The sequence below is a fragment of the Fusarium oxysporum genome, chromosome 1, assembly GCF_000149955.1.
Source record: "Fusarium oxysporum f. sp. lycopersici 4287 chromosome 1, whole genome shotgun sequence".
NCBI classification, from domain to species: Eukaryota; Fungi; Ascomycota; class Sordariomycetes; order Hypocreales; family Nectriaceae; genus Fusarium; species Fusarium oxysporum.
This window is the reverse complement of record NC_030986.1, coordinates 1,158,046-1,170,968: the sequence shown is the minus strand read 5'-3', so window position 1 is coordinate 1,170,968 and position 12,923 is coordinate 1,158,046. Positions and strand designations below refer to the sequence as shown.

Here is a 12,923-nt window from a genome sequence, read left to right as displayed (position 1 = left end):
CATTTCTGCAGCTTGAGCAGTGAGCTTCTGTTAGTTGTAAAAAGATGGGGTCCGTGCACAGCCAGCGTTGCCACTAAGAGCCAGCCCCTGCCGGTTCGTCATCACCTTGTTCTTGTGCCTGTAAATGGAAAGTCTCCTTTACCGGCACTTGGTTTGAACAAGTTTCTTGCTTCTCATGTAGGTACTTTTTTTTATTAAATACCTAGCTAATGCTAGCACTCCTGATGAATAAGTCTTTATCTCTTATCAACGTCATGAAGCTAAGGTACCTTCCATTTATGCTTGGTACGTGCATGCTTGACCTTTGACCTTGACTTTAAAGCTTCCATGCCAAGAAACTGCGCCGCCTAAACTACGACTACGGCAACGCGCCACTTGACCTCAAACCCCAGCTCCTGGATCGGCATTAATTAACTTCTCTTCAACACATCACATCACATCACATCGCACGCCTCAGTACTTCAACGAACCTTCGCCTGTAGATTTACACCGCTTCCTCTTCTTCCTGTTGGCGAATCGCAACAATGTTCTTCTTCTTCGTGTGCGGCGAGCACACCTTCCGAAAGGAAGTCTCTGAATATCAGGGCATGATATTCCAATGTCACCACTGTGGTAACATGGCAGCACATGTCCAGAAGAGCAACCCATGGTTCACGTTCTGTTGGATTGTAAGCCTCCTTTTCTCTGGTTCTTCGTTACAGCCAACTAAGAATAATCACAGCCACTTATTCCTTTGTCTATCTCTGGCTACGTCGATGTCGCATGCCGTATCTGCAACTTCCATCAACCTCTCGTAAACAGACCCGATGTCAAGGCCGTGGCAAATGGTGGAGGAGGAGGACCTCCCCCACAACAATACGCACCTCCTCACGGCGGACCTCAAGGACAGGCACCTATGCGATATGGTTAATAGGAACGATCTTGTCAAGTTTTTGAGGAACATGCCATAGACACAGGCGTAGCGAATTTGCGCGCTGTTGATGTTCGATGTTGCGACAGTGCCTTCTTGGTTTTTGTTTGTTTAAAGAGGCGTTACAGCCTGGTGTTGAGGCGAATCAGGATACCCCATGAATGGGGCGATGGCTGGGTTTCTTTCGACAAAGAGCATTTCGCCTGCACTCCATGCCACCAAGAGAGTCTCTTTGACCTTCGTGTGTTGGTGAAGATAAAGCGCAGGTGAAATTGAGCTCGGGACATATGATTTGGGAGTATTTTGAAAGCACATATTCTACTTCCGCTCATCTTGGGATACCACCTTTTAGGAACATTTCAAGGCAGCTCTGCCTCTTATTATAACCATTTCTGTCTACTTCAGTCCCAGGAACTATTGATTGGCGCCTTTTCTCTTGAGGGAGCCAAGTCTCGTTGACTACCTAGTGTCTGCAATCGTCCATCTTCAAAGTCCGTCCTGGCCTCATGTCTTTCACATACGACCAAAGCTCAGAGAGAATACGGGATCCCGTCCGCTCTCCCATCGTCAAGCTCCGAAGCGCCGGATTAGTAGTTGGGTCGGTGACGACCAGCGAATACCTGGTGTTGTATGTTCATTTTTTGTGCTTTGTCTCTTACTGCGATGCCACTTTTTTGTCAATTTGGTGGAGATGGTAGTTCTCCATATTATTAGTGTAGACTTCCTGCGGCCCAAGAAGAGACCTTCCCGATTCATCTCCAATTTAAGGACCAATGAGTATGCGGGAAAGAGACGCGATGATATCCAAGACATTTGATCGTGTTTAAAGTCAACAATTATTCTATTGGATGTCTAGAAGCACGCTACAGACTTATCCATACGCGTTATGGACATGGGATAATAAGATAATTCCCGGTTGCGGGGCAAACATTCACGGTTGGCAGCTACGATCTGCACCCTTGCCGTTTTAGCGGGCCGTTGCCCAGCAACGCCGCCAAACACGGCCTGTCCACTGAAGACCCTCGACCCGATCAGGGACCTGCAATAAACAAAATCCATCATCGTACATGATGCTGCCTACTTAATCTCTTTCTTTTTCTACATACTAACCATACACCAACAACACAGCGAACCATAATCACCATGGAATCACCACCCAAGAGAATGACCCGGGCTCGAGCTGCTGCGAAGGCTACTGATCCCTCGGTCAAGACAACAAAGATCGTCACAGCTGCTGCGCGGGCAAAGAGTACCGCGACAGCAGGCACAAAAAGCACAGCCGCTAAGAGAAAGACAAGAGCGGACGAGGAAGAGGAGGAGCAACGCGAAGTTGCTGTTGTCAGAAGAACGCGTGGTCGACCAAAGAAGACCGAGGAGCAAGAATCTGAGGCTGAACCTGTAGCACCAGCGAAGCCCACAAGAGGCCGTGCAGTCAAGAAGGCGGCTACAGAACCTCCCAAGGGGACTGCTGCACCTGTCAGAGCTACTCGGGGACGGCCTCGGAAGGCTGTTGCTGCTGAACCAGAAGAGTCTGCTCCAGCGCCAGCCCCTGCACCTGCAAAGAAGACAACCACTCGCGCTCGCACGACTACCACAACAATTACAACTACAAAATCAACAACTGTTGCCAAGCCCGCTGCCAGAAAGGCTGTCAAGTTCCAAGAGCCAGACAAGGAGAACATTGAGCCTGCCGTTGAGGCCAAGGAGCCTGCTCGGCCTGGAATTAGAGGCCGACCAGCCAAGCGTGGAGGAGCAGCTGGAAGTCGAACAACCAGAGCGGCGGTAAGATTCGCCGAGTCGACAGACAACAAGCCTTTAAGTCCTAAGAAGATTACCCAGATACCTGTTTCGAGGGACGATGATTCCGAGGACGAACTCGCCGGTGACATGCCGCCTGTCAAACCCATGAAGAAGAACCCGATCAAGCCTCCTACAAGTGCTGCTAAAACCCAGCCTGAGCCGACCGAAAAATCTACCGAGCCAACAAATACTTCAGACAGTATCACAAATCCGCCAGATCTTGGTGGAATTAGCCTATCTCCTGCGAAGAGACTCCCAGCTTCGCCTCTCAAGGATACAATGAGGTCACCAGCTCGCCGAATCGGTCCTGTTGCTCTGCCTGGATCTACAATGAAGAAGACCCAGGACGACACCGCCCAAGCTGGAGAAAGCACTTCGTTCAAGAATTCTCTGCTCATGTCTGCGGCTAAGCGACCCCAATCACCCATCAAAGGATTGAACTTTGCAACATCGCTCAAGCCTCAGCAGACCCAATCAGCAATGAAGGCGTCACTTCTTCTTTCACCTGCGAAGCGGGCCATGCCTGGACTGAAGCCGGTCACAGAGCCGCGACCTAGAGATGTCGCGGACCTGGGTGAGCCACCAGTCATGAAGCCTCTGATTATGGATACTCCTAGTCGTGCCCCTTCTACCCGACCTTCAGATAAGCTCATGTCGGAAGAACAAGCCGAGCTTGAGTTTGATGCTGTTGACGACGATGTCTTCAATGACCCAATTGAGAACTTGCAATTCCCTGGCCGCTTGTCTGCTGTGCTTCCTCGTCATGCTGATCCTGCCTTGAAGAAAGAGATGAGGATTGTCGATGAGACTGACGAAGAGCCTGCTCCAGTTGAAGCTGCCATCGAGACTCTTGAAGAGCCTCAGGTGGAAGTCGAGACTGTCGCCGAGGTTGAAGAAGATGTTGCGACTGAGGCTGAAGCAGTCCCAGAAGCAGCTGAAGAAGTGAATGATCTTACCGACCAGGAGGACAGCATGGACGTTGAGGAGGAGAATGCTGAGGCAGATGACGCACCTGAGGAATCTGAGTCCAAGAATTCAACTCCCGCTCAGTCTCCCCAGCAAGAACAAAATCCCATGTTCCAGCTCAGGGAGAAGGACTTGGAGCCCTCTCAAGACTCGGATTCTGAGGATGAGACTATGGCTCCCAGGGGTTTAGCACCTACTACCCCAACACCATTTGTTCGCAAGACACCTAAGACTTCTCGTGCCTCTATGGGTGGATTTAGCGCACTCGCTGATCGACTTGGTTCTTGGAAGGCCAGCACGCCTATCAAGATGGCTCCTCTCGGTGGAGAGAAGCTCTCTAACAAGTCAGCTACTCCTCGATCTGATGCCTCACCCGCCTCAACTCATTTCTTTGACGACGAAATGACTGTACGTGCAGGTATGGAAGAACTTCAGGCCGACAGTGCTGCCGAAATTGTTGAACCCACTTTTGATGACATGGAGGTCACTGAGGAGGATGTTGAGTTGGCCAACGAGGCTAACGAGATGTCTCTGATGGAGCCTGAGGTTCTTGAAGAGGTTGTCAATACTGAGGCTTTTGACGATACTCTCTCCGAGGCTAGCCAAGAGTATGGTGATGAGAATGAGGCCCCAGTTGCTATGGCACCCATCACACCTGTTCGTCCAGTCATGAAGACCTTCAACACCACCACAAAGGTTCCTCTGAAGCCTGCAGACGACTCATCTCCTTCTCCTCTGAAGAAGCGCAGCTTCAGCGCATCGCGAGTTGCTCCCAAGCGCCCCTCAGGCCCAACCAGGAGTGCGTCCGTCATCTCTTACTCCGCTACCAAGGGTAGAAAGAGTATGCCAGCAACCATTGCCGAGGTCCCGTCTGCCCCTTCAACACCCGCCCCTGTCACACCCTCAAAGTCTGAGCTCTGGTCATCCTTGGGTACACCCGCTAGAACTCCCCGACGTGATGTCGACCCTGCTCTACTTCGCGGAGCTGTCGTCTTTGTTGATGTGTACACCAGCGAGGGAGCTGATGCCAGCAGCATCTTCGTGGAGCTGCTCACACAAATGGGTGCCAAGTGCATGAAGTCATGGAGCTGGAACCCCAACGGTTCTGGCAACGATGTGACATCCAGTAAGGTTGGAATCACACACGTTGTCTTCAAGGACGGCAGCAAGCGCACACTGGAGAAGGTCCGTGAGAGCAACGGAATCGTCCAGTGTGTCGGAGTCAGTTGGGTGCTTGAGTAGGTCGAAGTCTTCCTAATTCTTTGATTCAGTGCTAACCAGAAATAGTTGTGAGCGTGAGAACGACTGGGTTGAGGAAAGTCCCTACAAGATCGACACTAGCAACGTCCCTCGGGGTGGAGCTCGTCGCCGCAAGAGTATGGAGCCCAAGGCTTTGGCCAACATGAACGGCACCCTCGTCAGCAGCCCTACCAAGGGAGTCTCTCGCACAGCTCCCTCTACGCCGATCAACCGTCGCGAAAGCACACAATGGATGTACACCCCTTCGGATCAAGGAGACGAGGACGAGGAGATGGAGGATTTTGAGTATTCTGAAGCTATCCTGACCCCTGTTCCCAAGACTCCTGCCCCTGAGGCCATTGCTCGCTATGCTGCCAACCTTGTCCCTGATACTCCGTCTGATGATGGTGACGACGACGACATGGGTGACTCCCCTACTAAGGATGCTCTCCTTATGCGAACATGTCCTCCCAAGGCCAACCCCTTCCGTGAGTTGGGTGCTGGCATCATCAGCGAGACCAAGGATGACAACGTCCTGATGCGCCTCATGGCCGCTCGACGTAAGAGTCTTCAGTTTGCCCCCAAGATTGGTAGCCCTCTGGCTAGAACTTGGCAATAGAGTAGAGATGTTGTTGATACGGTGGAGATAGAGTAATTGTGCATGGAAAGGTTCAGGTCTGGAGTTTATGGGTCACATTAGAATTGCGAACACACGTCATGGCATACAATCACTCGTTTTGACGGGATGGAATGGAATACCACGGGATGGACAGGACCTTGACTCGGCGTTTGGAGGATTGACTGATTAAAGTACACATATTTTGTGTTTGACATACTGATAATTCTACCATGGTGATTGACATTATATTTCTGGCTCGTTTGAAGGTGACTGTCGAAATTGTCAGACACTTGTACAGGTCTGGATTGTGTTTGGTATATCATACCTCATGACAACTTTTCCATTCTCTTCCTGAGCCGATTATTCGAACCTCAAAGCCAAATTGTACCCCCTCACACCTTGATAAACGCCCTCATGGCCTTAACAGCATCACCCTCATTACTCTTCAACAACTCGGTCGCCTTTGCCTTTGGCAGCTCGAGCTCATCAACGAGGAGTGCAACATCGGCAGCGTCGACCTTGACGTTCTTATGGGAAGCGGCAGTAGTAGAGGTCTTGTTTGCGCCGCCGAGGCTCTTGATGGCTTTGTTGGCAGCGTCGGCGTCGACGTTTTGTGGTGTCGAGGGTGAGTCTGCGGCGTCGAGGTTCTCGAGAGCGGAGGCTGCTTTGCGGTCCTCGGCGGACTTGGCAGTCTGAGAGGGCGTTTCGTCGGTCATGATTGTTGTGATGTGTAGAAGCGAAGTGGAGGTGAGGGTGCAGAGTAGGTGAAGTTTAGTGGAGAGGGAGCTGTGAAGGTGAAGGAAGCTGTGGTGGGGTTGGAGGGGCAGTTCGGTTCTAGCTTGGCTGTGGAGACCTCTGAAGCTTGTCAGAGTGCGGAATAGAACATGAATGAGATGGCCCTTGACATGTTTCAATAGGACAGAAGATAGAAATATTAGAATCTTAGATGTTTTGTATCTCATGGTCGTTGGAAGTAATTTGCATAACGGATTCCATAGCCCATTCTGCTTCCTCAGCTGCAAGGAACTAGTAGCCGTGTCCTCACATTTGAGGGACATCCTCTTCTGTATCTAATACAGTACCAAACCATCACCTATAAGTTAATCCTACAAAATCTTCAAACAATAGAAATCCTTGTGTCGGTGTTCATATTGTCTACGCCACATGCGCCGCTTTTAAGCCGAAAGTTGAAGTAGTGGCTACCATCGGCAACGCCACATTTCTTTGTTAACTCAATTAAACTTCACTTTTTTCGGTTCCAGGTGCAGGTGCAGTCCAGGGTGCGTCTTGACCATCTGTCTTTGTTCTGTGACTCACTCACTCTCATCTTGATACAATAAACCTCGACTCCTCCACAAATACTCAACAGACCTCATATAGACACTACAACACACTAATCAAGTCGGGCACTTGATTCTTTTCTTTTGTGCGGTTGACTCCGCCCAGTTTTGAATCTGTCGTCTCACTCATCCCACCTCTTACACACAAAATGGCTTCATCTTCCTCTGCCGGCTGGGAACCCTCTTCCTGGCGCTCAAAGCCCATCAAGCAATCGCCCAATTACCCTGACGCAGAGCCTCTCGCCAAGGCTGTTGAGGAACTCACGCAACTTCCTCCTCTGGTCCATCCCAATGAGATCATTGCCCTCAAAGCTCATCTTCGCGATGTCGCACAAGGAAATGCCTTCCTTCTCCAAGGTGGCGATTGTGCTGAGCTCTTTGATTATTGTCGCCAGGGCCCTATTGAGAGTAAAATCAAATTGTTACTGCAAATGAGTGTTGTTCTCATTTGGGGAACAAACAAGAGAGTCGTGCGAATTGGTCGAATGGCTGGGCAGTATGCGAAGCCGCGTTCTAGTCCTACTGAGATGGTCGATGGAAAGGAAGTCCCTAGCTTCAAGGGCGATATCATCAATGGCTTCCGTCTTGAAGATCGAGAGATCGATCCTAACCGCCTTGTGAAAGCCTATCACCACTCTGCTGCCACTCTGAACTACATTCGCGCTGCTCTCGCCTCTGGCATCGCTGATCTTCATCGACCTCTTGACTGGGGTCTCGGACATGTGAGAGACCCGGAGCTCAAGGAGAAGTACTCAGCTATTGCCTCGAGTATTCAACAGACCCTGCGCTTCCTGCAGGTCATCAATGCTCGTCCCGGAGAACTCGATTCCGTCGAGCTTTTCACCAGTCATGAAGGTCTTCTTCTCGACTATGAGCAGTCTTTGACTCGTCTGCTTGAGAAGCCTACTGCCAGAACCTCAAGCCCTACTCCTGCAGCTGACGACGGCGAGAAGAAGGAGTACTATGATACCTCTGCGCATTTCATCTGGATTGGTGACCGTACTCGCCAGATCGATCATGCCCACGTTGAGTTCTTCCGTGGAATTGCCAACCCAATTGGTATCAAAGTCGGTCCTACAACACCAGCCTCAGACCTTCTTTCTCTCCTTCGCACGTTGAACCCCTCTCGCGAGCCTGGCAAGATCACCCTCATCACTCGTTACGGTGCTGCCAAGGTGCGCGATCTCCTCCCCACGCATATTCGCGCGGTTGAGGACTCCGAGTACCGTCGTACGGTTGTCTGGCAATGTGACCCCATGCACGGCAACACACTATCCACACCCACAGGCATCAAGACACGTCGTTTCGGCGATATCTACCGTGAGCTTGAGGAGACACTACGCATTCACAAAGAGGAGGGTAGCAACCTTGGTGGTATGCACCTTGAGCTCACTGGTGATGCTGTTACAGAGTGTTTGGGTGGCAGTGAGGGATTGGATGAGGATGATTTGTCGACAAACTACACTAGTTTCTGTGACCCAAGACTCAACGAGAAGCAGGCTCTCGAGTTGGCCTTCCTGGTTGCGGATCATTTCTCTAGGGAGAACAAGGCACGATCGGCCTGAGCATATGAGTGACACTAAAATTTGACATGACGAAAATGTACATTGGAACAAAATAGGAGCAGTAAATATCATGGTAGCAACTTGGGAATAAGCAGAAAAATGAGACATTGAAACACTTGGATGCGTGTGAGGAATCTTGAGTGATAAACACAGCACTGACGACAGTGATCTTGTGATTTGGTGCCTTCTTTCATCTCTAATCTAAGCATATGGGCTTGTCTTTCAAAACACAAGTTAATTCATATCATGTCCATCTCAAATTATTGTGCTGCCGTTACGTAAAAACTGTCATATCTTGAATCTCCTCACTCCCTCACTCTTGCCAAGTCAAGCCAGAGTGATGGTCTGCGCCGCCTCGAAAGCATCGCCCTTCTCCAGCTTCTGCCATCCCTTGACAGAACCGGGCTCCACACAGAGCATGTTCTTCCAGCCGTCCTTGGGAGTAAAGTCCTTGATGCCGGCTGACTTGTCGACCCAGGGGTTCCAGACGACAACCTGGTCGAGATTGTCACGGACGATACGGAAACGAGGAGTACCAGACTCGGAGATGACGACCGGGTGAGAGGGACCCTTGGCGGGGGTGTAGACGGAGTCGGTTTCGGCAGAGAAAGTGATGGCGCCGGATTGGGTCGCCTCTGAGCTGGAGACCTTGGAGAAGTAGACGGAGTCCTCGAGACCGGTGACCTCTGCGGAAGAGATATCCTGAGACAAGTTAGTTCTAGTATCCCATGTATAAGCACTATATAACTTACGCTGATCTTAAAGTAAGTGTGAAGAAGAGTCTGGAAGTCGAAAGCAGTGTCACCATCGTTGGTAACAACAATAGTAGTGTTGAGACTCTCAGGATCAAGAGAGACACTGTAGATAAGAGCAAATTTGTAGGGCCACAGAGCCTTGAAGTCGTCGCTGATGCTCTCAGAGGAGAGACCAAAGTCGAGCTTCACGCTGGAGCTAGAGCCCTCGCTGGTAGACTTTCCAAGGAACTCCCAGCGTGAGTTACGAGCAAAACCGTGCTGGGGAAGCTTGGCTACGGGTTCGTGGTCGGGGGCAGTACCAAAGACCTATAAGTATACAAATTAGAAAAGCTATCATGAGAGAGTGTTATGGTGTTGTCGTACCGGGAAGACGATGGGAATACCTCCCCGAACAGGAGCACTTCCATCGAGAGCAGCAGACTCGCTGACCCAGAGCTTCTCAGCTCCTGAAGCATCCTTCCAGCTGATGACAGTAGCGCCGTGGAGGAGAACCTCTACGCTCTCGCCGGTGGGAAGAACGGCCTTGACGCGGGAGTTATCGTGAGTGATGTCGACGGCGGGTTGAGGAGGGGCCGCGGGGGTAGAGGCGAGCGCCGAGGGCTTGTTTGGACGGTCGACCATTGTGAGTGTTTTTATAGGAATCAAGATAGGCAGGGAAGAGGTTGAGATTTAGAGGAGATGGAGCTGGTAGAGGTGAGGTAGGTAGTGGCGGACTGCTCAGGTGGGGGTTGAAGGGTCCGAGTGGGGTGAAGGTAGAAGAACAAGACAAGAGCAGACAAATAAAGTGACGGGACTCTAAACCAGTAAAACACGAGGCTGAAGGGCCTTATAAAGGTGATGTTCGGTCTTTTATCCCCTGTAGCTTTGGTTCGCTCAGGCAAAGTTGTATCTGTAAGATGGAATCCATGCCGTGGATGCTTCAAGTCTGAGAGGAGGTCGATACCCATGTACGCAATGGCGGGGTAGCTCATGACAGCCAATGATGTCCTGAGAGCAAGCTGTTTAGTGGAGACCTGCTGCTAAAGTTAGAGCTGTTACCGGCCACACTCAAAGCTGAAACACGTCTCAGATATTGGCTTGTGATACATCAAATCACAAAAATATCACATAGAATCTAGCATTTGGTTGGTGAGGCAGCAGTCCTGACTTTGAATTTAGGCATAATTAGACATAGTTGCTTATACGAAAACTCACTCGCAAATCTCATTGCCTCGTTGTTGGCGTCGTGTACTATAACAGTCTCGGAAATATAGTTTCACAATGCAATGGGCGGGCCGTTGAAGCAGTCAAAGTTACACAAAATTGGTTCATCTGCCGAGACTCTTACTCAATCGGGTATCTATATGCTGCTATATGTCTCATCATGACACTTGACCAACTAAACTTCTCTTTCTCTCAACCACTCTAGGGGTATATATCATGCCTCGGTGTAGTTTCCAAAGCCACCACTCATAGCATCCGCCGTTCTTTTAATCGACAACACCCCTTAGGTCTCTCGGCGCTGGTTCTCTTCGTCATGTGAAGTAAACATGGCAGCGTTGTTACCTTCGCCACTCTGTCCACTTGAGCTTCCACTTCGATGCTCAACATGTCCCTTCTCTTCAACCTCTTCAACGGCAATGAGAAGGTTTCCATTGTTATCGTATCGTCGAGGTTCAATCTTGGCCTGCTTGACCACATCGAGTGCGCCTTGGAAACCATGCCCCACCTTCTGGAAGATAGTATCCATTTCTTCCAGAGATCGGTATGCAGTCTCAGGGAAGAAGAAATAGACCGAAGGAACCATGATGGCGTTGATGACAGCAAAGATGACATAGGTGTTGGATCCAATATTCTCAAATGCTGGAGGGGTAATCATAACCACCAGCCAGTTGAAGATCCAGTTACTTGATGTCGATAGAGCGTTGGCAGGCGCACGGATTCGAAGAGGTGTGATCTCAGCAGGGTACAACCAGGTCATGCCAAGCCAGCCAACGGCGAAGAATGAGTTGAAGACAAACAGGAAGACAATTCCAACAATCTGACAAGCCTTCGCATCGCTGGAGCCAACACCGGCAAGAATGGCCATGGATGCACACTGGCCTGCTGCGCCAAAGAGCATCAGCTTTCGACGACCAACTCGCTCAACCAGCCAGATAGCAGGGAGTGAGGCCAAGAAATATTCGGTACCGTTCAGAGCGGCCATGAGCAGAGGCATATGACCAGTCATACCAAGTCCAGCATAGATGGTAGCAGCATAGTAAGTAATCAAGTTGATACCAGAGATCTATTTCGATGTCAGTAACTATTTAATTCATAAGAGTTCATATGTCTTACCTGTTGGAACATTTGGTTGATGTAAGCGATGAGAGTACGGTGAAGGTTCTTGTTGTGGTTTCGAGAGAACAAGTCCGAGAATGATCCCTTACTCATCTCTGCAGCAGTCTCCTTGATGGCCTTGAACTCGTTGTCCACATACTTGCTCTGGACATCCTGGTTGGCAATGGCAGCAATAACTTCCTTTGCATCGTCATCACGTCCCTTGAGCACAAGCCAGCGGGGAGATTCTGGAAGGTTCATAACAAAGGCCATGATGATTAGACAGAAGACGATCTGGAATGCCATTGGGAAGCGCCAGCAGGCAGATGTGTCTTGCGCAAAGTACATGCCGTAGTCAACCCAGTACGAGATGGTAATGCCGAGTGTGATGAGCGCACCCTCGATCATTACCAGTTTACCACGTTTATGGGCGGAGCAGGTTTCTGATTGCCACATAGGAACAGTAGATGTGTTGCCGCCGTTACCAAGACCAGTGATGATTCGTCCGATGATGAAGTGTTCCAGAGTGAATGCAGAAGCCTGAAGAGCAGCACCAACAACCATGATTGTGGTGCCGAGCATAATCATTTTCCTGCGGCCGAGCTTGTTTCCAAGAAAGATGGTAGCAATGGCGCCAAAGAAGCAGCCCAGGTTGTAAGACGAAACAGCGATGCCTTGATAGTTAGAGCGGTCCTTTCGAACAGCCGCAGATACTGTAGGATCATCGCTGTGCATGTCGGGGAATTGCTCCATGAAGGGTGCCATTGTCAAGATACCACCCATAACACCTTGGTCTATAAGAATTATTAGCATCTGCTTCCATGGCTTGACTTAGAACCGTTTTGTATGAAAGTGGTAGGTATTACCATAACCAAAGAGCAGGAAATCGGTTCCGGCAATGGTACTGATGGCATAGTTGAGGGCCTGGCCTCGAAGGCCGAAGTACTTCTTGAACATGATGAAGAGATCGAACCCGAATAATGTTTCTTCAAACTCAAGGTCGCTGGGGCAACAACGAAGGTTGGTATCGAGAACGTGAGAACGGTTGAGGCCGGGGGCTAACCGGGCTTATAAAGAAACGCAAGCCCAAGGGTCTTGCATGTCGTACTGCAAAAAACAGAGTCATGTAAAGTAGTACTCGACACTGGATCCACGGCCTCTGGATATCCACCCCCCAGGCCATGCGAGAAGCTGGTAACTGAGATGGGCCTTGGCTACCCATCCATTATTGTCTTGGTCTTGGCCGTTTATGAAGGATCCATCGGCCAAACGTGATAGTGCGTATGACCGTACTGTGCATACGGTAAAGTATACCGAGATCCGCAGTCGTGTGCACCCATGGCCAGCAGGGCAATGATCCCTGCATTACGGCATTGTAAAGTTTTCAGGGCGTTTTGTGAACAGCTACGTGATAGTTCGGCCCTGGGGATA

At 50.2% G+C, this 12,923-nt stretch overlaps 6 protein-coding genes and 1 non-coding gene across 8 annotated transcripts; 4 read left to right on the top strand and 3 right to left on the bottom strand.

The window, feature by feature from the left end:
* Positions 1 to 151: 151 nt before the first annotated feature.
* Positions 152 to 1,392, top strand: FOXG_11207 (uncharacterized protein). The gene is made up of 2 exons (XM_018390746.1): positions 152 to 668; positions 722 to 1,392. The coding sequence occupies exons 1-2, from the start codon at positions 525 to 527 to the stop codon at positions 908 to 910; spliced, it is 333 nt and encodes a 110-aa protein (XP_018249270.1). The 5' UTR covers positions 152 to 524; the 3' UTR covers positions 911 to 1,392.
* Positions 1,393 to 1,429: 37 nt separating this feature from the next.
* Positions 1,430 to 1,545, top strand: FOXG_20481. The gene has a single exon (XR_001936412.1). It is a non-coding gene; the product is annotated as a 5S ribosomal RNA (ribosomal RNA).
* A 425-nt stretch (positions 1,546 to 1,970) lies between these two features.
* FOXG_11206 (uncharacterized protein) lies at positions 1,971 to 6,339 on the top strand. 2 transcript variants are annotated; one of them, XM_018390745.1, is made up of 3 exons: positions 1,971 to 2,692; positions 2,750 to 4,914; positions 4,964 to 6,339. In XM_018390745.1, exons 1-3 carry the CDS (start codon positions 2,054 to 2,056, stop codon positions 5,532 to 5,534), a joined length of 3,375 nt encoding a protein of 1,124 aa, XP_018249268.1. In that variant the 5' UTR covers positions 1,971 to 2,053; the 3' UTR covers positions 5,535 to 6,339. The 2 variants fall into 2 exon arrangements, with proteins under 2 accessions (XP_018249268.1, XP_018249267.1); XM_018390744.1 differs by having other exon boundaries at positions 1,971 to 4,914.
* FOXG_11205 (uncharacterized protein) lies at positions 5,091 to 6,329 on the bottom strand. The gene is made up of 2 exons (XM_018390743.1): positions 5,860 to 6,329; positions 5,091 to 5,804 (listed from the first exon to the last, which is right to left on the bottom strand). The coding sequence occupies exon 1, from the start codon at positions 6,248 to 6,250 to the stop codon at positions 5,927 to 5,929; it is 324 nt and encodes a 107-aa protein (XP_018249269.1). The 5' UTR covers positions 6,251 to 6,329; the 3' UTR covers positions 5,091 to 5,804; positions 5,860 to 5,926.
* A 378-nt stretch (positions 6,340 to 6,717) lies between the features above and the next one.
* FOXG_11203 (uncharacterized protein) lies at positions 6,718 to 10,124 on the bottom strand. The gene is made up of 3 exons (XM_018390741.1): positions 9,558 to 10,124; positions 9,192 to 9,500; positions 6,718 to 9,141 (listed from the first exon to the last, which is right to left on the bottom strand). The coding sequence occupies exons 1-3, from the start codon at positions 9,813 to 9,815 to the stop codon at positions 8,767 to 8,769; spliced, it is 942 nt and encodes a 313-aa protein (XP_018249265.1). The 5' UTR covers positions 9,816 to 10,124; the 3' UTR covers positions 6,718 to 8,766.
* FOXG_11204 (phospho-2-dehydro-3-deoxyheptonate aldolase) lies at positions 6,732 to 8,713 on the top strand. Its single transcript, XM_018390742.1, has one exon. It carries the CDS (start codon positions 7,024 to 7,026, stop codon positions 8,437 to 8,439), a length of 1,416 nt encoding a protein of 471 aa, XP_018249266.1. The 5' UTR covers positions 6,732 to 7,023; the 3' UTR covers positions 8,440 to 8,713.
* A 350-nt stretch (positions 10,125 to 10,474) lies between the features above and the next one.
* On the bottom strand, positions 10,475 to 12,693 carry FOXG_11202 (uncharacterized protein). Its single transcript, XM_018390740.1, has 3 exons — positions 12,359 to 12,693; positions 11,511 to 12,286; positions 10,475 to 11,460 (listed from the first exon to the last, which is right to left on the bottom strand). The coding sequence occupies exons 1-3, from the start codon at positions 12,447 to 12,449 to the stop codon at positions 10,681 to 10,683; spliced, it is 1,647 nt and encodes a 548-aa protein (XP_018249264.1). The 5' UTR covers positions 12,450 to 12,693; the 3' UTR covers positions 10,475 to 10,680.
* Positions 12,694 to 12,923: the final 230 nt, after the last annotated feature.